Source organism: Oncorhynchus mykiss, chromosome 9, assembly GCF_057628025.1.
Source record: "Oncorhynchus mykiss isolate SJ-2025 chromosome 9, ASM5762802v1, whole genome shotgun sequence".
NCBI classification, from domain to species: Eukaryota; Metazoa; Chordata; class Actinopteri; order Salmoniformes; family Salmonidae; genus Oncorhynchus; species Oncorhynchus mykiss.
The window spans coordinates 32,492,286-32,520,228 of NC_143030.1; the positions used below are offsets into that span (position 1 = coordinate 32,492,286).

A 27,943-nucleotide genomic window follows, 5' to 3' on the forward strand; every position below is an offset into this window, starting at 1 on the left:
TGAGCACACTGAAAATGCAATAAATAACTATCAAGCTAGGAACTAATTTTGCGTATTTTTTGTTTCCTCTACATCCATAGTCCGTAGTTGCTAAGTAACCACTGCAGAGGCCAAAGGCTGTATCACCGGATACCAAATGGATTCTAAAAGTCTAATTGCCTTATCGTAGTGTAGATAAACCAAAACGAGCATTGAAAATGATGGATGAGGGAACGGAGTTATCACTGACAATTGCGCAAATTGTCCAGCGACTGAAAGCAACCCATTTACACTCTCAAATAGAGAGACAGGCCAAAGTGAGTAGCTAGCTAGCTGCTCTGCAGAACCGAAGGCATTGACCGAAAGGCTTGTGCAACAACGAATGTTGTCCTCCCTGTCTGCTGCTGTGAGATTTTACAGCTGCCAAGGCTATACAAATAGTTGCCTTATCTAGCAATACTATTGATTTTACGACCAGTAACTAACTGCTTGACATACCAACATATCTAGCTACTTAGAGAATATGCTTAACTATTTTCTTATTCTATTTAGGAGTGTTTGCATAGACCCGAGATACAATTAGAATCTCTAAAAGAGGACGTTCGTAATTTTCTCAAAGCATCAGGTAAGCGCCTGATGCAGAACAAATATTTGTGTGGGTAATAGCTAGCTAGATGTCATGGACTGGACCTACATTGAATATCATGCATGTCATGTTGCAAATGAATACCTTTTATTTTGTGTTGCAGGTTGGGAGAGAAAGCTACAGAATGCAGTATACAGAGAGTTGCACGTGTAAGTGTTTTTTTTTTTTCAAGAAACAAAATGTATTTTGTATAAGCATATCAAATGCATAACATGTACATGGGCACACAGATAGACAGAGAGAGAGACCAGGCAGGGGGGGGGGGGGTCTAATGGTGTGTTCCCTTACTGAAGTTTGGTTCTAACTGTTTTTATATAACATTTATGAGAGTGAATCACCTGAAATGTTCAGCCAATGCTCGTTTAAAACAGACTCCAGTAAAAGTGATTTGGGGCTTTAGTCCTGGCCAAGAACCACACTCCAGACCAGATCCCAAAACTGGCACCAACGCTCCAACCATCATCCAATGCCAGGAGGTCTCATGCTTTTATTCTTCTGTTTTGTTTGTCTGTCTAGACCTACTGTGTTTGTATTAGATATGGACAGACAGACGCATGTTCCTTGCATTGCTAACATTTTATTTTTAAACAGACAGCACTTTTTCAGCTTCTCTGTTTGTATGATCAAATCGTGAGTTGTTATTCAGTTTGAGCAAATGTAAGCCCGAGTCACCTTAAGTCACTTAAGAGTACCATGGTGTCTTACTGCCGTGAGATGAAAACAAAATTCACGATCCAGCTGCCTGAACTTGAGGCTGTCCAGTTTCGCACTACAACGTAAAGAGTTGAATTATGCCTTCCTCTCTTGAACATGAATCATCTGTGTATGTCCTCGTTGAGGTGACGTGTTTAGATAAAGATGAGTGTTTTACAGTGCCTTGCAAAAGTATTCATCCCCCATGGCGTTTTTTTTTACTATTTTGTTGCATTACAACTTATCATTTAAGTTGATTTTTATTTGGATTTCATGTAATGGACTTACACAAAATAGTCCAAATTGGTGAAGTGAAATGAAAAAAATAACATGTTTCTAAAAAATTAACGGAAAAGTGGTGTGCGCATATGTATTCACCCCCTTTGCTATGAAGCACCTAAATAAGATCTGGTGCATCCAATTACCTCCAGAAGTCACATAATTAGTTAGTTAATTAGTTGCACCCAGGTGGACTTCATTTAAGTGTCACATGATCTGTCACATGATCTCAGTATATATACACACCTGTTCTGGAAGGCCCCAGGGTTTGCAACACCACTAAGTAAGTGGCACCATGAAGACCAAGGAGCTCTCCAAACAGGTCAGGGACAAAGTTGTGGAGAAGTACAGATCGGGTTTGGGTTAAAAAACATATACAAAACTTTGAACATCCCACAGAGCACCATTAAATCCATTATTAAAAAATGGAAAGAATATGGCACCACAACAAACCTGACAAGAGAGGAACGCCCACCAAAACTCACAGACCAGGCAAGTAGGGCATTAATCAGAGGCAACAAAGAGACCAAAGATAACCCTGAAGGAGCTGCAAAGCTCCACAGCGGATATTGGAGTATCTGTCCATAGGACTTCTTTAAGCCGTACAGTCCACAGAGCTGGGCTTTATAGAAGAGTGGCCACAAAAAAATCCATTGCTTAAAGAAAAAAATAAGCAAACACGTTTGGTGTTTACCAAAAGGCATGTGGGAGACTCTCCAAACATATGGAAGAAGGTACTCTGGTTAGATGAGACTAAAATGTTGCTTTTTTGTTTTTCATCGGCAGGGACTGGGACACTGGTCAGAATTGAAGGAATGATGGATGGTGCTAAATACAGGGAAATTCTTGAGGGAAACCTGTTTGTCTTCCAGAGATTTGAGACTGGGACGGAGGTTCACCTTCCAGCAGGACAATGACCCTAAGCATACTTCTAAAGAAACACTTGAGTGGTTAAGGGGAAACATTTAAATGTCTTGGAATGGCCTTGTCAAAGCCCAGACCTCAATCCAATTGAGAATCTGTGATATGACTTAAATATTTCTGTACACCAGCAGAACCCATCCAACTTGAAGGAGCTGGAGCAGTTTTGCCTTGAAGATTGGGAAAAAAATCCCAGTGGCTAGATGTGCTAAATTTAAGTAAGGCAACCAAATAAAAATAATGCCAAGGGGGGTGAATGCTTTCGCAAGCCATTGTATAACACAAGGGCTGTCTGAAATGGGCTCGATCCTGTTTTTGTCTTCCAGACGGCCAGAGTCATTTGTTTAGGTTGAATGATGGACAAAGGCAGGAGGTGGATCTGGTGGCGGAACCTAGACCTTCTCCTTCAACTAGAGAGATAGCCTTCAGTTTGTCTTAGTCGATTGTTCTTTTCCCCCCAGTTTGATTGCATAAATAAAAAATAAAATATGTTGCTTATAGTAGAGGATCCTACTGCCTTTACGGGTTGTTTGTCATGCATTTTTTTGAAGAAATTAGTCTTATTCATTCTCACTTTCTCTTTCCTTTTTCCCCCTCTCTCTTTTCCCTTCCCCCCCCCCCCCCCTCTCTCTCTCTTTCACTTTCTATCTCTCCTACTCACTCTTTCTCTCTCTAGTCAGCCGCTCCCCAGCCACCCTGCAGCTCCCCCAGAGCACGCCAAGGAGCCTCTGGCGTACATGCGCAAGGCCCAGGTGGGTCTGTTGCTTCCTCTCGCCATCCATCTCTCCTTCTCTTCCTTTCTTCATCACTCCATTTCATCATCTCTTTTGTGGTTCTGTCTCTCAGATTTGTCTGGTGACTTACTGTAGAAGATATGCTTTAGTTAAGCAGATATGTTTTAGTGAAGAAGGGATTCTTACAATTCTTGGGTGGGCTGCCTAACAGTGTAAAAAAAAAAAAAATGTCCTCTCAGCTGCATGGCAAAAATGTGTAGAATTGCAGGGAATTAGCTTTAATATTCCAAAGAATTCTCTCAGCTCCATGGAAACATTCGTAAATTTGCAGGAAATTGGCTTTGAAATGCACAAATATATCTACATCGCCAAGATGGGGACCTATAAAATGCCCACCACGCCCCCTGCCACGCCCCTGCCACGCCCACTGCCACGCCCACTGCCGCGCCCACCACCGAAGCTTCAGGAAAAACTATGCTCAGAGTTGTCTTTGTAATGTCGTTAAGTTAACTGTTTGTGTGTGTGTGCGCGCACTTATGTGTGTGTGCGTGTGTCTAAGCTTGTGTGTGTCTTCCCCCACAGGTAAACTGGGAGAAGCGTATCCTCAAAAGCCTGAACAGCATGTGCACAGAGCTGGGTGTACCCTTGGCTCGTAAGGTAAACCGTGTAAAGTAGTTTATGACAGCATGTAAAAGGGTACTCAACCTAAGATGAGGTCTTCAAGAATATTCGCAGAGGGCCCTGTGTGTCAGTATATATTTGTGTTAATGTCTTCAGTCTATTAACAAACTACTTTATTGACAATTCTTAATTTTCCGTTTTGTAGAGGCCAGCTGTGGAACAGAAGGAGTTGACCAACAAGTGGAACGAGATGGGGACAGACGAACCAGGTCTTTACCTTCAAACTCCATGTTGATGATACTGTTTATAAGTGTGGATTAACTGGGGTTATTTTAACATTGCAGGAGGATGTAACCCATGCCATTGTAATTAAGGCTGTGTGTGTGTGTGTTTGTGCGTGCGCGTGTGCATGTGCCATTTATACTTATATACCTCTTGCGTAGGTGCATTACCTTAAGTTAACTCTGCTTGTGCACAGTACTCCGTGTAACAGAACAGTCTCCTAACAATGCTATCTGAGAATGGGGTATGGTAACATTTACAAGTGTGTGCCGGGCCTTGGCATAAACAGCAGGCCTTGTGAATCCAGAGGATAACCAGACTCCTGGGCCTTGCCTCGCTCCGATAGCGAGTGGAACTCCCCTTCCAACCTTAACATGCTCTCTTTATTGACTGACCATGCATTTGACTTAGACTGACGATGAAAACTTCTAACTGCCTGACTTTGCTGGGAATTCTCTTTCCAGCGAAGACATTATACCATTTTTCTCCATTGGAGATGACCAAAAATGAATGTCTAATTTGCCAACACTTACTATGGATGGTTGCATCATCAGGTTAACTTTAATGACCATTGAATGGATATTATCCACCCAGCATCTGTGCTATGTTGTAATCACATTGTTATATCTATGTTATAACTACAATATTTTTATTAGCAACTTAAACTTTAATGCTCCTTTGACTTTGTCCTTTTGTACAGATCTAAGTCGTTTCAGGCCTGTCTATGCTCCCAAAGACTTTCTGGAGGTAAATGGACTTCATCTCAATCAATATGTTCTGATCGACGACTTAATACTCCAAGTTACTCCATTTCCCATGATTCCCAGGTGCTGATCAGCCTACGGAACCCAAACCATGACAGCAGTGAGGAGGCCAGCGCAAAGAGTCACTGGGGCCTCATCCAGGTGCCCCTCCACGACAGAGACATACCTCAGATGGTAGGGGAAATACTGTGTGTTTGTCTGTGGTGTGCGTGCGTGTCTGTCTGTGTCTGTGTGTCGCTCCACAGGTGGTAGGAGAAACACTTGACCTGACCCATCTGTGTGTGTCGAAACACTGGGTGTGTGTTTACACATTTATACTTCAGGGCACGTGTCAAACACATTCCACGGAGGGCAGTGTGTCTGCGGGTTTTCGCTCCTCCCTTGTACTTGATGGATGACATTAGTTCACTAATTAGTAAGGAACTCCCCTCCCCTGGTTGTCTATGTCTTAATTGAAAGGTAAACCCAAAAACCGGTCAGATACTTGGCCCTCCATGGAATGAGTTTGACAGCTCTTTAGGAGAACAGGAACTGTTTGTCTGCGTGTGTGTAACCTACTCATAGTAAATCCCAGATGATTTGTGTTTATTGACGATTCAACGGTGTTTACTGCGGTTTGTATGTTTTGTCCCCTCAGAGAGAGGCCTATTCAGAGTTGAGCCTGACCACGGGGCAGCTGGGTATTGACGACCATACACACGTACCCCCAGGTAAAACTCGATTAATATGCACTGAGCTTGCGTTCTGTGTCCTGATAAAAATACTCATACTTTCCGGCCTATAAACAAAGCTTTGAAATGGAGAATAATGGATCATTTAGCGGTAATTCCTCTTCCACATCAAGTTGGAAGAACTTCTAGGTCTACAGTAAAATCATTCAGAATCATCAGAGAAAAACATGTTTACCTAGCAAATACAGAAATAAATCGGGATGAATAAAGAACATTTCAGTTGATATCTTATCAGTTTGTGTAAATGTTTCTCATGCCATTCGGCCGTCTGGCATCTCTCAGACAATATCTGTGTGTCTAAGAAGGATTTAAATATCATTGTTTTCATAGCCTTTTGTTTGTAAATCCAACTGATACAGTAGTCCGTTCTGGAAACGGATCCACTTCAGGCTGACAACTGATATATTTTTGTTGTCCCTCTTTTTCATATCGCCGGGCAGATTTGTTTGAAAGCGAGCATACTCGCATCGGGAAGAAAGGTAAGATAATAGATAGATGGCTGGTTCATTTGAGATCCTATTTATTTAATAGTGTGTATCTCTCTTTTTGTATCATAGCCAATTGGTCCTCTCTGGAATATGTCTTCCTGACATTAAAGTGGGACATTTGGTACTGCATGCACTCATGCGCACACACACACACACACACTAGGGCTGGGCGATATGGCCCAAATATATCACAATATTTTTCAATTTTATGTTTTGGAATAATATAAAAGTTCTAAATATGAGTTGTGCATGACCGTAGGGCGGCAAAACATACTGTACATTTTAAGTGATTTCAGTGCGTCCAACCAGCCTCACAACCGCAGACCACGTATATGGCGTCATATGGGCAATCGGTTTGCTGATGTCAACGTTGTGAACAGAGTGCCCCATGGTGACGGTGGGGTTATTGTATGAGCAGGCATAAGCTACGGACAATGAACACTATTGCATTTTATCAATGGCAATTTTAATGCATAGATATACTGTGAAGAGATCCAGAGGCCCGTTGTGAGGCCCATTTCTTTTAAGGTATCTGTGACCAACAGATGCATATCTGTATTCCCGGTCAGGTGAAACAGATTAGGGCCTAATTAATTCATTTCAATTGACTGATTTCCTCATATGAACTGTAACTCAGTAAAATATTAGAAATTGTTGCAAGCTGTATTTATATTTTTCTTCAGTATAGATAGAATCATGGGAAAATAATAATAATAATAATAATATTATTCTATAGTTAGAATGTAATCGTGGACACTTTGAATACAGTGTTGTTTGACATGACAACGAATGAAAAAGCCAGGGAGGCGTTCATAGAATTAGGAATTAGAATCTCTATGGAGGTGTTATTGTGACAGGGTAGAAACCAAAGTTTTGGTCAGTGTTTCTCAGGGGAGTGGGACCCTATACTCTTTGGTTACATTAAATGTTTTCTCTCAATAAAGGTTACATATATATATTTTTTTTTATTAGCTGGCCAGCTAACTAGCAATTAGCATTAGCGGCTAACACAATTTAGTTTAGCCACATCTTGGTAAGAAAATACAAACTTGCTGTTTGCAGACAGTAAGATACACAGACTAATATTGCAATTATCGAATGCTTTTGGCTTTATATTAAGAAGCAAAGTGGAAATCGTAATCGTTGTCATCAACATATTGTATCTGCTGCATTGTCCATGAAGATTGAAGTCAAGAGTGAACGGTTGGCAAATGATAGTGGTCGAGCAACAACAACTGCGCTCCTTGAGTGACAAGAAGGGGTGGGGAGAGAGATGACTCAAGTAGCGGAGTAAACTATAAAAACGGAGTGGTGTACCACATTTATAAAGCCAAACGTTGTAATAGTGTTATACTGCCCACGCATCAATACCAGTATATAGTCACATACGGTTTACCGCCCAGCCCTAACACACACACACACACACACACACACTTGTTGTTCTATGGATTTCCATTCAAAATCTTACTTTCCCTAACCCTTACCTTAACCCTAACCTTCACTCAAGATTTAAATATCATTTTCCTTGTTATACTATCCTTTGGGGACTTTGGGAGATTTCAGGTCTCCACGAGGATAGAAGAACAAGACCACACACGCACCTCTCACCCCCTCCCATAGGAAACCCCTATAGGTAGCTCCTGCCATAACTAATCCTCTCCTTCACCCTCTCAAGTGGCCTAGTCTCCCTTACACTTTTGCACTCTACCCTGTCCCTGTATGCTGAGCCTAATGTAAACATTAGCGGGGACGCCTCTTATAGGGCTGAATCAGAGTCCAGGCCTGGCCCGGGGGACACACACAATAATACAAGGACTAATTTTGTGTACGTCTCCTTAGTGCCCTCACAATGTGTTCTACATGGGTAGGAATGTGTTTTAACACCCCGATGGCCAAGGGGACAGTGGACCAAGTGAGGATAGCACTCTAAATGCCGATTTAAAGAGGAACAAGAGGGCAGAATGTTTATGTTGGAGTGTGTTATTGGCTCTCCGACACCTGGAGTAAGTGGAGTCAAGGGCCATGTGTGTTTGGGACCTGTCGGAGTGGAAGGAGCAAGATGGAAGGTTCAGATTCAGATAGGGTCTGGTCTGATCGTTTGCAGTCTGTTTGTTTTATTTGTGTGTTCAACAGAAGGGGAAAGTCGTGTTGCTATAATGACAGTGAGACATTTCGTTATGGTCCTGGTATGTTTACTGTGGTGTGAGTCAGTGGCGTGTGATATATTTATTTTCATTGTAAATTCAAGTATTTAAATGTACACAAAGGAGATCTCTCTCGGTTGTGCTACAATGTAACCACTGCTATTATATTGTTGTGTTATGAGTGTGTCCTCTATGTGTGTCGTTCCAGTGGTAAATGAGCAAGACAGTGCAGCAGCCCAGCAGTACAGTAGACAGGGCTGTCCCACTGGCCTACGAGCTGACCTCTGGGCCCTCATCCTCAACTCCACCAATGAGCCTGAGGTAATGCAGACACAGACCCACACTACGCTGCCTGGTTAAGTGGTTACCGATCTTTTGTAGATGAATGTATCATTAGGTTAATGTTAAAGACCATGGTGTTGAACCTGCTACTCTGGGTTTTCTGCCTGTGTTTGTTATGAAACTGCCAGGCACACACAGCCGTTGCGGTTCCCAAGGCCCATTTATTTTTTTCTAGGGCTTGAAGTTGCTCACCTCTTCCTGAACCTTTTCTTTCCCTCTCTGAACCCTCTCCAGTGTTAATGGTTGACATGACCTATCTCCATCATTCACACTGGAAGAGAGGAACTGTTAAGGAGTCTTTTTGTTAGAAAGGAAACTCGGGTCATATTTACCTGTGTTGACTGTCATATTTACCTACGTTGGCTGTATGTTAGTGTGGGGGCACGTATGTTTATCCTAATTTATATTTATGAGTATCTATGGGTGTTACCACCTGCGTAGCTTCAAATAAGTTTTCCAATAAAGAGAGGTTGAATACGATTAGATTTAGCAAGCATTACAGTTGATTGAACCGTCAAATCTAGCAAAAAATATCATCTTTCCATAGGCATTAGACATTGTCCTCAAGGAATTCACTTATTTTACATGTAGATACGTATTTTATAGACTGAATGCCTGGTTCTTAGTACAGGTTCATGCAGCTGGAGACGATCCTCGGGCTATAAATTAGTGGCGCTCGTGTTTATGCCATCCTGCCGTAACTCATCCCAGGGCACTGTGACCGCCAACGTAATCAAACTGGTTGCGATTTAGCAAAGTTAGCTCAAACAAGAGGGCCTGCTCCCTGTGTGGCAAATGGCCGTGCCTCTCCGCATTTGTATAACCCAGGGAACGGACCCCCGCCTCGTCGCGGGCCGATTAAACAATGCCCCTGCCGTGGGAAGATTGATCCCCCTAGGAGAGTTACAGGGATCCAGCGGAGGTCTGTAGAGCATTACCTTCACCAGGTTCGACTGTAGGACAAACAGAGTTGCGTTCAGGACAGGAGAGAGGACTGTCCACTATCCGTAATCTGTGTGCCACTAGCTCTAGCGTATATGACATGGTGGTATTGTATGACATATCAGGACACTCAGGATATTGTGTAAATGCACAGAGATTTATGTTATTGCAGTATAACCTAAACATCTTCAAGGATGACCTCCAGGTTGTATTAACCAATCACCACCATCCTTTTAAACAGAACATGTCCACTATGTCCCAGATAACCACCGTCACCCACCACCCATCAACTCTCCTATGACGTAGCCCGCATCCCACAATCCCTCATGTTAATAAGGGTAAGGGCTCTCCAGCGCAGACAGGCTAATAGATGGGCGGAGGCCTTTAAGGGCCTCACCCAGGAGACAGGGCTTCCCCCGGGGCGATGAACAGAGGTGGTGGGCGGCCATTCCTCACCCACTATGTATGGCATAGACTCCTTATGTACAGCCACTTACAGCTGCCCTGTGGCACAGAAGCAGTTGTGTACACAATGCCCTCAAGGTACTGTAAGTCAAAGCACGGCAAAGCAGTTAAGTTGAATTCTCAAGGGTTGAAACGTCAATCCGAAAGTATTGTTGTGGAGATACAGTACTCGCCTTCTCATCCATAGGACAGGGAGGAAAGTTCATGTGAATGACAAGTTTAAGTTCGATATTCATTCAAATCTTATTTTCGTTTGTGATTGAGAGCCTCAGTCAACACAAACACTGCTTGGGGCTGTTTTCAAATAAAAGGGTCTGATTCATTTAAACAATACATGGATTTGGGTATCCCTTATACGTCCTGTGTCGTCTTCTAGTTCTATAAAATGTATGACATCTTACCCTGATCACTTGTTACTGTGGTAATATTTGATACATGATATTATAACTACATCACAAGCGACCCATAATAAGACTAAGCGATTATCCCATTAAAGGAAATGTCCGACTCCAGATAAATATCAATGTGCAAGAGACTATAGTTAAACCAAGTGCAATCAAGTATTATGCATTTAGCTGACTGAGATCAAGGAATGGTCACGCGGAGCGAATATCAAAGCAAGTATTATTTAATAACTTATTAATGTAGTCATGAAGCATTAACAAGCACTACAAGGCACTGCTCAAGGCATGGCCCATAGCTAATGAGAGAGAGATCTACTTCCCTTGCTTTGGCAATGTTTCCCATGCCAATAAAGCCCCTTGAATTGAATTGAATTGAGAGAGTTTATCATCTATTTCACTTGCTTTGGCAATGTGAACACATGTTTCCCATGCCAATACAGCACATTGAATTGAGAGAGAGAGAGATTCTCACCGAGGGAGGGAGGGAGGGAGGGAGGGAGGGAGGGAGGGAGGGAGGGAGGGAGGGAGGGAGGGAGAGAGAAAGAAAGAGAGAGATATAATCTAAGACCCTTTTATATCATCTGAGTTGTTTGGATTCAAAATCTGAGTTTGTGACTAATCGCATTACTGTAAAATTAACAAATCAGTTATCAGACCTACATGATCACAACATAACCTCTGCTTCTCAGAGGTGGGACAATGGGGGTTGGCAAGGGCAACACAGATAGTGCTTACATGCAGTTCATAAGAAGAGCTGTTGATGCAAGTACTGACCATCCATGATATCAAAATTATCAATGTCTTGAGGCTATACAGTTTTTGTTTACAATTACATTGTTTTACAAACATTGTAATAAAACCAGCTTATATTTTAGGTTCTGGTGGGTTACGACAGTTGAACTAAGCTAATGAGGCTTTTATAAGTTATATTCTTCAAGAATCAATGAGTGTATGTCATTAAGTTAAAAGTCAAAACATTTGAAGTGTCTTCGGAAAGTATTTAGACCCCTTGACTTTTCCCACATTTTGTTACGTTACAGCCTTGTTATAAAATGTAGTAAAGTGGATTTTTTCCTCATCCATCTACACACAATACCCCATAATGACAAAGCACAAACAGGTTTTTAGAAATGTTTGCTCATTTATCAAATACAAAAAAATATATATATATATCACATTTACATAAGTATTCAGACCCTTTTATTCAGTACTTTGTTAAAGCACCGTTGGCAGCGATTACAGCATTGAGTCTTCTTGGGTGTGACGCTACAAGCTTAGGAAACCTGTATTTGGGGAGTTTCTCCCATTCTTCTCTGCAGATCCACTCAAGCTCTGTCAGCTTGGATGAGGAACGTTGCTGCACAGCTATTTTCAGGTCTCTCCAGAGATGTTCGATCGGGTTCAAGTCCGGGCTCTGGCTGGGTCACTCAAGGACATTCAGAGACTTGTCCCAAAGCGTTGTCTTGGCTGTGTGCTTAGGGTTGTTCTCCTGTTGAAAGGTGAACCTTCGCCCCAGTCTGAGGTCTTGAACGCTCTGTAGCAGGTTTTCATCAAGGATCTCTCTGTGCTTTGCTCTGTTCATCTTTCCCTCGATCCTGACTAGTCTCTTAGTACCTGCTCCTGAAAAACATCCCCACAGCATGATGCTGCCACCACCATGCTTCACCGAAGAGATGGTGCCAGGTTTCTTCTAGACGTGACGCTTGGCATTCAGGCCAAAGAGTTCAATATTGGTTACATCAGACCAGAGAATCTTGTTTCTCATGGTCTGATAGTCTTTAGGTGCCAAACTGCAAGTGGGCTGTCATGTGCTTTTTACTGAGGTGTGGCCTCCGTCTGGCCACTCTACCATAATGACCTGATTGGTGAAGTGCTGCAGAGATGGTTGTCCTTCTGGAAGGTTCTCCCATCTCCATAGAGGAACTCTAGAGCTCTGTCAGAGTGGTACCCTTCCCCAGACCTGTGCCTCGACACAATCCTGCTTCGGAGCTCAACGGACAATTCCTTCGACCTCGGCTTGGTTTTTGCTCTGACATGCACTGTCAACTTTATAAAGACAAGATTGTGTGTGCTTTTCCAAATAATGTCCAATCAATTGAATTTACAACAGGTGGACTCCAATCAAGTTGTAGAAACTTCTCAAGGATGATCAATGGAAACAGAATGCACCGGAGCTCAATTTCGAGTCTCGTAGCAAAAGATCTGAATGCTTATGTAAATAAGGTATTTCTGTATTTTTATTTTTAAAACATTTGAAAAAATGTGTAAACTGTTTTCGCTTCGTCATTATGGGGTATTGTGTGTAGATTACTGAGGGAAAAATATTTGTATACATTTTAGAATAAGGATGTAACGTAACAAAATGTGGAAAACGTCCAGGGGTCTGAATACTTTCCGAAGGCACTGTATGGAGCAATCGTAGATTGCCCCTTTAACGTTTTAAAGGGAATTTTAATGTCTCAAATTGACTATATCCATTTTGGGTGTTTTGAATATGTCTGGGAAGCCCTGCCTCTTGACATGGACAAGCAGCTTGAACTTCATCTCTCTTTTTCTCCACACCAGTCTCTTATTGCCAAAGTGCTTGAAGTCTGTCAGAGTTTGGGTTTTATTCCTCTTTTCCTCCCTGTCCTCTGTAACTTTGTTCTTTTATGATAGCTTTTATCAGACCGGAGACATTCTGATGTTAACTATGTGGTGTGAAGTGTTGAAGTACTTCCCATAACATTAACCTTGCCTCTTCGTCTGACTAAATCATGGTCATGTCAATGTCAACGAGCACATAAATTTGACAAAATACACAAGGTGGTTTAAGGACATCAGATAGTAGTAGTACTTCAATTCAAATAGATTACTGTAGTAGAAGGAGGGCAAACCGAATGAATGCTGCGGTCTTTAGATTCTTTAGTTTAGGCCCACTTTCTGTATTGGATTGAATGGTTAATAATTTGAATAAATGATTGTCCCATATTATTTGTACGTACTGTGGAGGTTGTATCTTTTAGCTTGATGTTATTTGTAATTGACTGACTGATGTTTTGTTGGACAGGATGTGATGCATTATGAGCAGCTGAAGGCTGGAGTCATACACCATGACCTGCTGGTGGATAACCTCATCTACAAGGTAGGCTTTGGCGTGCCAATACAAGCAGGGAAACACTAACACCACAGCACATGCAAACACGTGTGGTTGTTGAGAACCTTGGTTTTGGTTTATTTTCCCGCCTGCTATGTTCTTTACAAACTAGTAGTGATGTGTCAGGTATTTATTTCTTATATCTTTGTTTTGCTGTCAATTATCCCCACTTTGTTTTCTCCAGGATGTGAAACTGACTGCGAGTAATGATGACTACTACTTTGTGTTTGAAGATTTCCTGTATCAGGTGAGTGTGACTCATTTTCCCCTCATCCATTTCTCTCTTTCCATCTCCATCTCTCTTTCACTCTCTTTCTTTCTCTCTGCCTCTCTCTCTCTCACTCTCTCTCTCTCTCACTCTCTCTCACTCAAGCATCTACTCAGCAGTCTCCTTCCGTTCTAGTAGCATGTCCTTTTAACACTAGACATTAATGCATACATAGATAACACTCAGTCTTCTGTATATATGTAGGTTGTGTTAGGTTAGAGCATGTACACAGAGGGGAGATAATGGTGGGTCAAAATAACACGGACACCAGACTGTATAGAATACCACTAGACTAAACTACTCTCACTCCTACATACACAATATTCCATTCTAACAGATATAGTTACACACACAATTATACGCTCTTTAAAAAAAAAAAAAGGGTTCCACAACGGTTATTTGCAGAGGGATAGGGTTCTACCAAGAACCGTTTTGATCAGAAGAACCCTTTTTGGAAGACGAGGGTTCTTTGTAAGTCAAAGTGTTCTACCTAGAACCTTTAACAACCTAATAACCATTTTTGGAAGGAAGGGTTCTTTACTGATTCTTTGGGAGGCAAGAAGGATTCTTTGGAAGGCAAGAACGGTTCTACATAGAACCATATATGATATTTCTCAGCATGCTCTATTGCAGGGAGATTTTCAGAATTGTTTGTTTTACTTTAACATCTGTGTTTTTGCATGTACATTGATTGGTTGAGAAATGTTATGCTACACAAAGATAAATAGCATACATTTTTCTAAACTAATCCAATCTGTTAGTAATTGGATTTATTGCACCCGTTACTGAGATGGTTGTTCCAGTTTAGATGATTGAGGTAGTCTCAGTATTCAATCTTTTCTACCCTGGCAGTCGTTCTGAATGCAGGTTGTGGGTGATTAACAGTTCCACTTGTTGGATATTCTAACTCTGGCTGGACTCCAATAGGAATTACATATCACTTTGCAAGCAAGCATATTGTGACTTGTAGGCCTGATATGAGATTCCTAACTCCTGTGTTAGGGTATAACTAGGTCCTCAAAGAAAGGCATAATATATGTAATGTATTGTCATAAATAAATCAATTTTAAAGGCTTGGAGCAAGTGCTCAGTCAAGTGCTCATTCAAGTGCTCATTCATATGTCCACCAATACTTGCATCAGACAACACTATAGTGACAGATGAATTTCTCCAGTCTGACTTTGCCGGTTTATTTGTTTACGTGTTTAAGTGAAAGATAGTAACTATTTAGCTGAATGCTGGGAGCGGTTTAGTGAATGGTGGTGGCACGACAGCCAATCTCTATGGTGGCTTACCCGCTCGGCACTGACAAATCATCAATATGGACTGTTCCTGAACTCGCTATGCAGTCGTAGAATTCTCTCAATATACGGCTCAGGTTTAGGTTGAGAGAGACTAATCTATAATCGCAAATATAAAAAAGAGAGAGTGCATCAGAGACTGGGCTCAGTTCCATTGTAAAGAGATTCTCTGGTAATTCTGAATACTTTTTAGCCACTAGTTCTGAATATTGTGCTCACAAGCCAAAAGGGGTCCCCAAAAATTGCCTAGTACCTTACATATTGTATGTGCAGACACAGTCGCTAGTGAAAGACAACACACCCCTTGCACATTCAGTCATTCTGAAAACAGCAATTCTGAAAATACTTTTTCTCTCATGGCCAACTACCATGAAGTTTGAAAAGACAGGCTGATTGGGTGGGGAAATTATATTCATGAGCTCGCCTTGACTGACAGCTCTTTGAAACATCTTTGTCAAGCAAGTTGGATGCAGTGTTGCAGTAAAATCCTCTCATGCAAAGTTGGTGGTACACAAGGAAACTCAAACAGCATTGAAATTGCATGAATTTTATACAGTATATAGGGTACCAGTCAAAAGTTTGGACACACCAACTCATTCAAGGGTTTTTCTTTATTTTGACATTTTTCTACATTGTAGAATAATATCGAAGACATCAAAACTATGAAATAACTCACATGGAATCATGTAGTAACTAAAAAAGTGTTAAACAAATCAAAATATATTTTACATTTGAGATTCTTCAAAGGAGCCACTCTTTTGCCTTGATGATTCCAGATTCCAGCTTCACCTGGAATACTTTTCCAACAGTCTTGAAGGAGTTCCCACATATGCTGAGCACTTGTTGGCTGCTTTTCTTTCACTCTGCGGTCCAACTCAACCCAAACCATCTCAAGTTGGTTGAGGTCGGGTGATTTGTGGAGGCCAGGTCATCTGAAGCAGCACTCATCACTCTCCTTCTTGGTCAAATAGCCCTTACACAGCCTGAAGGTGTGTTGAGTCATTGTCCTGTTGAAAAACAAATGATAGTGGGACTAAGTGCAAACCATATGGGATGACGTATCTCTGAAAAATGCTGTGGTAGCCATGCTGGTTAAGTGTGCCTTGAATTCAAAATAAATCACAGACGGTGTCACCAGCAAAGCACCATCACACCACCTCCTCCATGCTTCACGGTGGTAACCACACACGTGGAGATCATCCGTTCACCAACTCTGCATCTTACAAAGACACGGCAGTTGGATCCAAAAATCTCACATTTTGATTCATCAGACCAAAGGACCAATTTCCACCGGTCTAATGTCCATTGCTTATGTTTCCTGGCCCAAGCAAGCACCCATTACTGAGGTGGTTGTTCCAGTTTAGGTAGTCTTGTTTGTCAAGTCCTTCACCATAGCAGTCATTCTGAATGTAGGTTTTGGGTGATAAAATATTACAATTGATGGATTTCCTCCCTCTAGCTCTGATTGGAATCACTAATCACTTCACAAACCAGCTTATTGTGAATTGCAGGTCTGATGTGGCCCACCAGACAAGATTTTCAGACCACAATGTAGAGGATAACTAAAGTCCTTATTAAATGTATAATATAAGGTCTTAAAGGGTTTACTTTGAATTCAAACATATGCACTTGGCAGTCACTTGGTGAAGGCTTCAAGACCAGGAGTTATTGCATGCAACACACATGTCTATCACTAACAAACACAGTCATGGGTGGGTATCTCTCGCATTCACTTGAAAGGCATGGTGGGAAATATGCAAATAAGGCTTTACAACCTACAATGTTAAAACCCCTAAAATACTGTTACACTACATGTGTTATTCCTAACACAAAAAGGATAACAGCATCAACTCTAATAAAGTGTTAATTTAAGTCGGAATTTGCCACACACATGGTGTTAGGGACCAACACTCTAGGGGTGTTAGTTTGTGAACACTTTGAAAAGTGTTAGTTTAATACTATTTCAGTGGGTCACATATCATTTCCAAGAAAGTGTTACATTTAACATTGTGGGTGTTAAAATACTGATATCAAATTTACTTACAATTTGTGTAATTGCCTCGTGGAAAAATAATTCAGTTTTCAGAAGACTGAGGCGGGTTTTCCTTTAACATTTTACCTGGGCTATTTCTTTTGATCCTAACAAACTCCCTCAGACCCTGCCGATGACAAGCATAACCATAACATGATGCTGCCACCACAATATTTGAAAATACAAAAGGATCAACAACATTGCATTCACTCCACATTACTGGCCTGTATGACAAAGTGAAAAGAAGGATGCCTGTATAAAAAAGAATCTACTCCAAATCAGTAAGTAATAAGTAATACTGCAAAAGCACAGCAAAGCCATTCACTTTTTGGCCTAAATTAAACCACAGATTTGGGTCAAATCCAATATTACACAGAACAGACGGAAAACCTCTGTACTTTCCAGTATTGTGGTGGCAGCATAATGTTATGTGTCTGCTTGTCATTGGCAGAGACTTGGGAGTTTGTCAGGATCAAAAGAAATATGAAAGGAGCAAAGCCCAGGTAAAAAGTTAAAGGAAAACCTAACCCTGGGATAGTTTTGTTTTTCAACAAGACAATTAAAACAATTTTATGCCAAAGACACACCAGAATTGATTTCCAAGAAGTGTTTAGTGTTCCTGAGTGGTGTAGTCTCAGTCCTGACTTAAATTTGCTTGATAATCAGAGACGAGGTTTGAATATTGCTGTCGATCAATGATTCCCAACTAAATATACTGAGCTTGAGCCATTTTGACAAAAACAATGGACATTTGTGGCCCTAAGTGTTGTGCAAAGTTGGTAGAATATAATTCAAAATCATTCACAGATGTAATGGCTGCCAAAGCTGCTTCTACCAACTATTATCTTCGGGGGAAAAAATAATATTTGGAAAATGTTCTATAACTTTTTCAAAAATTGAATTGAATTCCTCTTTAGATTTGAGGCAACAAAATATGAAGACTGTGCAAGGGTGTGTAGACTTCCACTAGGCACTTTGTTCCCCACGTCATTGCTCTCTCTCTCTCGCTCTGCTGTGTGTGCATGTTGGTACCTGTCATTCAAGTGGCGAGGGGCTGAAGCTCATTGGATGGAACCCAAATTACTAGGGGGCTGGCCCATGTGGGGGAAAATGTAGGGCAAATGGCACAGCACAACTTCCAGAAAAAGTTGTTTTCCAACTAGGGATTTCGTGGCTAATTGAGGTAAACCAGTAATTCTGCTTATAGATTATGCATGTATGAACTAAACATTGACACATCCAGCCCAAAGCGAGAGGTTTAAAAAATACTTAGTAGTCAAAGTTCTGGAGCATGTCTTTAAGTCCAATCCGTTCAAGAGTTAAACTGCACTCCTCTGGGGAAAATCCCATGCCCGATTCACCCCACTGGGCAAAAACGGGTCAAATCAGCATTGTTTGCACGTCATTTCAACCAAACAAATCAATGTGATGATGTTGCACCAACGTGGAAAACTGATTGGATTTGCACAAAGTAATCAGCGTAAAGGCATTGTTTTTTCACCCAACTTTTACCCTAAATCCAATCACATGGTGATATTTTTAGTTGATTTCACCTTGAATTCACATTAGTTGAAAACTCAACCAAATGTAAATCAAAACTAGACATTGAACTGACGTCTGTGGAATTGACCCCAGCTCTGCACTTCAATACACAGTCCCCATCTGCTGTGACGCAATGACCTTAACCAATGAAATCAGTTGATTAAAACATAATTCAGTTGATTGAGGGGCCATATCATTTCCTGAAGATAATGCCACACAAGTGGGGCAGAGTCATTGAAATGTATTCCCAATCAGAAGAGAAGATGAGATTACCATCACATTTTGGGGGTCTTTGTCTGACACCACCTGGTATATTTTTATTTCACCTTTATTTAACCAAGTTGAGAACAAGTTCTCATTTACAATTGCGACTTGGCCAAGACAAAGCAAAGCAGTTTGACACATACAACAACACAGTTACACATGGAGTAAAACAAACATACAGTCAATAATACAGTAGGAAAATAAGTCTATATACAATGTGAGCAAATGAGGTGAGATAAGGGAGGTAAAGGCAAAAAAAAGGCCATGGTGGCGAAGTAAATACAATATAGCAAGTAAAACACTAGAATGGTAGATTTGCAGTGGAAGAATGTACAAAGTAGAGATAGAAATAATGGGGTGCAAAGGAGCTAAATAAATAATTAAATACAGTAGGGGGACAGATAGTTGTTTGGGCTAAATTATAGATGGGCTATGTACAGGTGCAGTAATCTGTGCGCTGCTCTGACAGCTGGTGCTTAAAGCTAGTGAGGTCCTGGATGTCAGGAAGCTTGGCCCCAGTGATGTACTGGGCCGTATGCACTACCCTCTTTAGCGCCTTACGGTCAGATGTCGAGCAGTTGCCATACCAACCGGTGATGCAACTGGTCATGATGCTCTCGATGGTGAAGTTGTAGAACTTATTGAGGATCTGGGGACCCATGCCAAATCTATTCAGTCTCCGAAGGGGGAAAAGGTGTTGCCCTCTTCATAACTGTCTTGGTGTGGTTGGACTATGATAGTTCATTGGTGATGTGGACACCAAGGAACTTGAAACTCTAGTCCACGATCAGCTCCTTTATCTTGCTCACATTGATGGAGAGGTTGTTGTCCTGGCGTCTCTGACCTCGCTATAGGCCGTCTCATCATTGTCGGTGATCAGGCCTACCACTGTTGTCTCGTCAGCAAACTCAATGATGGTGTTGGAGTCGTGCTTGGTCATGCAGTCGTGGGTGAACAGGGAGTACAGGAGGGGACTAAGCACTCACCCCTGAGGGGCTCCTGTGTTGAGGATCAGCGTGGCAGATGTGTTGTTGCCTACCCTTACCACCTGGGGGCGGCCCTCAGGAAGTCTAGGATCCAGTTGCAGAGGGAGGTGTTTAGTCCCTGGGTCCTTAGTTTAGTGATGAGCTTTGGGGGTACTATGCTGTTGAACGCTGAGCTGCATTCTCACATAAGTGTTCCTTTTGTCCAGGTGGGTAAGGGCAGTGTGGAGTGAGATTGAGCGTAATTGAAGCACAGATTAATTTGCCCGTGTGTGTGTGTGTGTGTGTGTGTGTGCGTGCATGCACTTGTGTGTGTCTGTTGTCATAGGTCCTGCTATGTTTCTCTCGAGACACTGCGGTCTTGGAGCACTTCAGCTACAACAGTGCCACTCCTCCCAAATCCTACATTCAAGGTGAGCCATTCTACCCATATCTAATCTAATTGACAATCATCACACGTGTTCTTTAAGGGAAATACCATACAAGGTGTTGATGTCATGGTTGGTTACCTGCAGGCAAGGTGGGAGTTGAGGAGTTTGCTGTGGTGTATCCTCCAAATGGTGAGAATAGTCCTTAACCCCAAATTCACTTACTAACACACACACAAGCATTTCGCTACACTCGCATTAACATCTGCTAACCATGTGTATGTGACAAATAAAATTTGATTTGATTTGATATAAGTAGCCCTTTATGCTTGTGCGCAATCATTGATGGACTATTCTCAATTTCTCTTCCGTATAGGTGTCATCCCATTCCATGGTTTTTCAATGTATGGTAAGTACGGTTTCTACCTTCTGTATCATAGTACCAGCTAAAATTGTGATCATGAAATAGACCCTTTAAAAAAAAATCTGGACACCCATTGTATGGGCTCCTGAGTGGCGCAACAGTCTAAAGTACTGCATCTCAGTGCTAGAGGCGTCACTACAGAACCTGGTTCGATTCCAGGCTGTATCTCAACTGGCCGTAATTGGGAGTCCCATAGGGCGGCGCAATTGGCCTAGTGTCGTCCGGATTAGGGTTTGGCTGGGGTAGGCCATCATTGTAAGTAAGAATTTGTTCTTAACTGACTTGCCTCGTTAAATATATATTTTTTAAATAAAATATTGAATTCTGAGGTGTTACTGTGTGTCTGTGTCCTCCAGTGGCCCCTCTGTGCTTCCTGTACAACGAGCCCTCCAAGCTGTACAGTGTGTTTAGGGAGATGTACGTACGCTACTTCTTCAGGCTGCACTCTGTCTCTTCCTCCACCTCTGTAAGTTTAACACAGAGAGAGAATAAGGAGAGGGAGCGAGAGAGGGGAGAGAGTGTGTTTTCTGTCTGTTCTCTGCTCATATTTGTGTTTCTATGTATAGCTATGTATTTTCATGTGTGTTTGTGTTCATAAAAGTATTTTGCATTGATATGAGTGTGTGTGTGTGTTCAATATGTGTGTGTACTGTATGTGTGTGTATTCACATTACGTATGTTATTCCATAGGGTATAGTGTCTCTGTGCCTACAGTTTGAGAGGCTGCTACAGACCCATCTCCCCCAGCTATTCTACCATCTACGGGAGATAGGCGCTCAGCCGTGAGTACACAAACACACACACACACACACACACACACACACACACACAGTCTTGTACAGCTAACCTTGTGGGGGGGGGGGGGGGGTCCCATTCAAGTCCTATTTTCCCTTAACCCCTAAGCCTAAACCTAACCCTAACCCATGCTCTTACCCTTACCCAAAAACCTAACCCTAAACCTAACCCTAGCTACTAACACTAACCCTTAACGTAATTCTAACACTAATTCTAACCTTAACACTAAACCCCCTAGAAATAGACTTCTGGTCCCCACAAGAATAGTTAAACACGTCTATACACACACACCATATGTTTTCCTATCGTTGTGGGGACCTAAAATTGATTTCCATTCAAAATCCTATTTTCCCTAACTCCTAATTCTAACCATAACCCTAATTCTAACCATAACCTTAAACCTAACCGCTAAGCTTAAAATATTCTTTATCCTCCTGGGTATGTGGGAAATGTCCCCACGAGGGAGAATTTTCCTTGTTTTATCCTTGCGGGGACTTTTGGGAATTTACAATACCCAAAAGGATAGTAATACAAGCACACACACACACACACGTTTGTTTTACTATCCTTGTGGGGACCAAACTATTGATTCCCATTCTAAATCCTGTTTTCCTTAACGCCTAACATAACCCTAATTATAACCCTTGACCCTAAAATAGCCTTTTTCCTTATGGAGTACGTCAAAATGTTCCCACTTGTCCAAATTTTACTTGTTTTACTATCCTTGTGAGGACTTCTGGTCACCTAAAATCACACACACACACACACACACGTTTGTTTTACTATCCTTGTGGGGACCAAACTATTGATTCCCATTCAAAATCCTGTTTTCCTTAACCCCTAACATACAGTGCCTTGCGAAAGTATTCGGCCCCCTTGAACTTTGCGACCTTTTGCCACATTTCAGGCTTCAAACATAAAGATATAAAACTGTATTTTTTTGTGAAGAATCAACAACAAGTGGGACACAATCATGAAGTGGAACGACATTTATTGGATATTTCAAACTTTTTTAACAAATCAAAAACTGAAAAATTGGGCGTGCAAAATTATTCAGCCCCCTTAAGTTAATACTTTGTAGCTCCACCTTTTGCTGCGATTACAGCTGTAAGTCGCTTGGGGTATGTCTCTATCAGTTTTGCACATCGAGAGACTGAAATTTTTTCCCATTCCTCCTTGCAAAACAGCTCGAGCTCAGTGAGGTTGGATGGAGAGCATTTGTGAACAGCAGTTTTCAGTTCTTTCCACAGATTCTCGATTGGATTCAGGTCTGGACTTTGACTTGGCCATTCTAACACCTGGATATGTTTATTTTTGAACCATTCCATTGTAGATTTTGTTTTATGTTTTGGATCATTGTCTTGTTGGAAGACAAATCTCCGTCCCAGTCTCAGGTCTTTTGCAGACTCCATCAGGTTTTCTTCCAGAATGGTCCTGTATTTGGCTCCATCCATCTTCCCATCAATTTTAACCATCTTCCCTGTCCCTGCTGAAGAAAAGCAGGCCCAAACCATGATGCTGCCACCACCATGTTTGACAGTGGGGATGGTGTTCAGTGTGATGAGCTGTGTTGCTTTTACGCCAAACATAACGTTTTGCATTGTTGCCAAAAAGTTCAATTTTGGTTTCATCTGACCAGAGCACCTTCTTCCACATGTTTGGTGTGTCTCCCAGGTGGCTTGTGGCAAACTTTAAACGACACTTTTTATGGATATCTTTAAGAAATGGCTTTCTTCTTGCCACTCTTCCATAAAGGCCAGATTTGTGCAATATACGACTGATTGTTGTCCTATGGACAGAGTCTCCCACCTCAGCTGTAGATCTCTGCAGTTCATCCAGAGTGATCATGGGCCTCTTGGCTGCATCTCTGATCAGTCTTCTCCTTGTATGAGCTGAAAGTTTAGAGGGGACGGCCAGGTCTTGGTAGATTTGCAGTGGTCTGATACTCCTTCCATTTCAATATTATCGCTTGCACAGTGCTCCTTGGGATGTTTAAAGCTTGGGAAATCTTTTTGTATCCAAATCCGGCTTTAAACTTCTTCACAACAGTATCTCGGACCTGCCTGGTGTGTTCCTTGTTCTTCATGATACTCTCTGCGCTTTTAACGGACCTCTGAGACTACCACAGTGCAGGTGCATTTATACGGAGACTTGATTACACACAGGTGGATTGTATTTATCATCATTAGTCATTTAGGTCAACATTGGATCATTCAGAGATCCTCACTGAACTTCTGGAGAGAGTTTGCTGCACTGAAAGTAAAGGGGCTGAATAATTTTGCACGCCCAATTTTTCAGTTTTTGATTTGTTAAAAAAGTTTGAAATATCCAATAAATGTCGTTCCACTTCATGATTGTGTCCCACTTGTTGTTGATTCTTCACAAAAAAATACAGTTTTATATTTTTATGTTTGAAGCCTGAAATGTGGCAAAAGGTCGCAAAGTTCAAGGGGGCCGAATACTTTCGCAAGGCACTGTAACCCTAATTATTACCCCTGACCCTAAAATAGCCTTTTTCCTTGTGGAGTACGTCAAAATGTTCCCACTTGTCTAAATTTTACTTGTTTTACTATCCTTGTGAGGACTTCTGGTCACCTAAAATCACACACACACACACACACACGGCATTAGTTCAAGCATATACCACCATCTAGTGGAAAAATATTGCAAATACATTACTTTTGAAATTGATATGGCGTTGAATATGTATGAATAGAATATGTATGATTATCTTTCATGCAGGTATAAAAAGGGAAATGTATGTTGTACATTTGGGCTCCAATGATGATACATGAAAGAATGATGTGACACTATTCAACTGTTGAACATACCCTCAGCTTGCGTATTGCCTTTAAGTGGATGGTGAGAGCGTTTTCTGGGTACCTTTCTACTGACCAGCTCCTCCTTCTGTGGGACCGAATCCTGGGTTACGACTCACTGGAGATTGTAGCAGGTATAGCAGCACTCACGTGAAACTATTCCTCAATGTAAAAAAAAAAAAAAATTGTTAACAATACAATCAACTTTGTGACCGTGCATTCTAGTATTAACTAATTCACTAATATTTAGAGGTGTGTTATGGTGTTACGGCTGCATTGATGCTAAACTGTATAGTGGGTATTGACCCCACTTTCCCTTCTCTCTCCCCCTAGTCCTAGCAGCGGCCGTCTTTGCCTTCCGGGCTGAGAACCTGATGGAGGTGACATCACTGACCTCAGCTGAAGTGAGTGTGCCTTTCACCGAGGCCACAGGCAGGTCGTCTTTCTCCCACACACACACACACACACTGGCTTCCACTCTGGCCCTTGGTTACTGAAATAGCCCCTTACTCTCATTTCAAGCCCTCTGCCCCTCCTACCCTCCACTAGCCCCCACTTCCCCCGAAACACTCACACCCGAAATGTGCAAGGGTCATTATTGTGGTGTACACAGGGTGTCTGTGTGTGTGTTGTTAAATGTCAAACAATCTGGAAAGGTACAGATTACACGAAAACATACAAAGGACACCTAGGTAGAGCATTGCACCATGAACTTTGGCATTGGATGCCATCCATTTTCCCTCTTAATGCAATTATTCCAAATGCCTTTGACATGAGTCCCAGCCTCGTGTCCATGTACCCACTTAAGAAAGCCTTTATACTGTCTCCCCCAGAGCATTTGACTGACAGCCATAGTAAACCTCCCCTAGCCGTCTCTGCCCCCCCCCCCCCTCCTAGAGAGTTAATCCAGTGTGACGCACGGGCGTCAGGTTGACCTGATGCTAAGATGCTGGGCCACAGTATTTGCTTGCTCATTCACCACCTGGTCCACTGGAGAAGGTATCATAACATGGCTCCTTATTTTTAGAGCCTGTGCCGAGGGCCTGAAATATTAGACCCTTTCTGTAAACATGATAGGGCCCCTAAATGTAATCCCAAAAGGCCAGGCTGGGGGAATGGCATATACCCTATATGAAGCCTACAAGGGGAATCTGCAGCTCAATAGTGTTTCAGAAAAATTGTCACTAAAAAGAGTTTCTGTAAAAACGTCATCATGTGGAACTTTATTACATCCACTGGTTGGTTGGTGTGAGTCTGCTGTTGGTAATGAACGTGTGTTCTCTTTGACGACCTCCCTTACTGCAGGCCGTCCTCGCCGACCTTTCAACTCTGAAGGTCATGCCCCTCATTCAGATCTTCCTGTTCGCCACTGTCATCTGAGGACCTGCGTGTTGTGTGTGTGTGACACGTGTGTGCGCGCGCACCGGAGGAGACGTGAGCAATTGCCTGTGCTGTCAAGCTGTTCCCATGCCAACGCCAGTGATCGTCTGTCAGAGTCAGAGATGCCAACCACACCTTATATGGATTATGAAAAGGCAAAAAAAAAGACCCCTGAAACCTTGTATATCCATCCCACCATATTCCTTTCACTGTGTCAAAGCTGCATGTCCCTCTGCATGCACGCTACAGAAATAGTTATCACCATGTATCATATTATTAGATATATTATACAGTATGTAAGTATAGCCCTCAGATAAGCTAAGCAAATCTTACCTCCTTAAGCTATGCCCTCTAAGTAAGATGATATATATGCCAATGCTTGGGACCAGCTTGATGAGTCTATTGGAAGCTGGATTGCATGGAACAGTATTGTATTGGGTTGACAGTGTGAGAGAGGGAACCCACTGGCTAAAAACTGGTTGAATCAATGTTGTTTCCACGTCATTTTAACAAAAACAATTCAATGTGATGACATTGAATCAAAGTGGTAAACTGATTGGATTAGCAAAAAGTCATCAACCTAAGGGAGTCGTATTTTTTTCACCCATTTTGTAACCTAAATCCAATGACATTTTTGTTGATTTCACGTTAGTTGACAACTCAACCAAATGTAAATCAAAACTAGGCATTGAGATTACGTCTGTGCCCAGTGGGAAGTAGTTGTAGCTGTCTACAGTGTGACCATTGATGTGTTAAGGAAACTCTGATAAGTGTTCAGTGGGGTCTTAACATTTTATATTTTCATGAAGCGCTCCTTGCAATAATAATCCTGTATTAGACGCTAATCAGAAGCTGCTCTGTGTCGGGTTCCTCAAGAAAATGATCTCAGTTAATTCATTATCTAAGTCATAATTAATAAGGCTTAAACTAATATTCTAATGTTCATTTTTTAATATGCAAGATATTATCATAAGATATGACTTGTGTATAAGATATGCCATTACAACACTGTTTTTGTCTCAGTATTGTTTTTATTGTTTTTGTTTTTAATTGTGAAAATGATCATTGAAGAACCTTTGTTTGAATTGTTCTTTTATGTAATTAGTGTACATTTTTTATGGATTTAATTAATTATTGCGTTCACATGCTATATTTTGTATTTGTCTCGCCCTGTTATTTGATACCTGACCCAATTTTGTTCCATTTTGTGCCCATTGTCAAATGTATGTGCCCAGATTACATATTTTTTATTTACAGTTTAATTTCAGGATTTTCTTACATTTCACCCTACCCAATGCGGTCAATGTCTCTGAGATCAGGGGACATTAATCAATCATAGCATCATAGCATAGTTTTGTTTTTCAATGCTCATTACATTAAAATAAAGTAATGAAACCTATATCTACTAGTTTGTATTTTCAATTTTGACTTCACCTCTGTAGTATTGTATTCAGACTCATTAACAGACTCATTATTCCTTAGACCTTCACTAAGAAGTAACATATGTAGGCAACATATGGCCCCTAGATCTCTGTTTGACAGCCTACATCCATTCTGCAACAGCAGTAGAAATGTGGTCATGCATTCTGCATCGTCCAACATAATTAAATTACACTTTTTTTTGGATAGGGTAAATATTTGGATGTGGCGTACTGTACTTTGGCAGCTCATCAGAGCAATGAGCCTGAGGAGTCAGTAGGCAGAATCAGTAATTGACAGGTAGCAACTAAACATTATCTGCCCCCCACAGCCCACCCTAGCATCTGCTCTGCCTTTGCTTTGGCTGCCTTCCCCCTATCCATTCTGTGTGCTCGTATCAAATTATGCTGTTCCTCGTTTTGCTGCCCTCCTTCTTTCCCTCTCATGCTAGTCCCCGCGGCTTAGTCATGCCTGGTACAACTGCCACCTGTTTACCCGGACTCCCAGAGCCTTTCCTGCTCATTGCTCCACCGGTGGCCAGTGACTTCTTATCAGCCACCCTTTGTTCTCCCTGGCCTGAAGTAGCCACCACTGTTGGCTCCCTTGATGTTGAAACGATGCTCTACAGGAGCAATGTGCCGTCATCAGCCCATGACTGCCATCCCATCCGTCATCACTCTGGCGCTGGCCGTTGTTGAAAGATTTCATGTAGATGGCACTATCAGGTTGCCCGTCTCACTGGGTGGCACTCTTCGGTATTAATATAACATTTGTAAA

The 27,943-nt window shown here is 41.8% G+C and overlaps 1 protein-coding gene across 1 annotated transcript; it reads left to right on the forward strand.

The window, feature by feature from the left end:
• Nucleotides 1–70: 70 nt before the first annotated feature.
• On the forward strand, nucleotides 71–27,146 carry tbc1d19 (TBC1 domain family, member 19). The gene is made up of 21 exons (XM_036987795.2): nucleotides 71–296; nucleotides 532–604; nucleotides 729–774; nucleotides 3,195–3,270; nucleotides 3,835–3,909; nucleotides 4,079–4,142; nucleotides 4,856–4,902; nucleotides 4,983–5,093; nucleotides 5,557–5,629; nucleotides 6,091–6,129; nucleotides 8,491–8,603; nucleotides 13,485–13,559; nucleotides 13,756–13,818; nucleotides 20,290–20,374; nucleotides 20,477–20,521; nucleotides 20,706–20,738; nucleotides 21,110–21,219; nucleotides 21,444–21,535; nucleotides 24,386–24,501; nucleotides 24,701–24,771; nucleotides 25,673–27,146. Exons 1-21 carry the CDS (start codon nucleotides 198–200, stop codon nucleotides 25,745–25,747), a joined length of 1,581 nt encoding a protein of 526 aa, XP_036843690.1. The 5' UTR covers nucleotides 71–197; the 3' UTR covers nucleotides 25,748–27,146.
• Nucleotides 27,147–27,943: the final 797 nt, after the last annotated feature.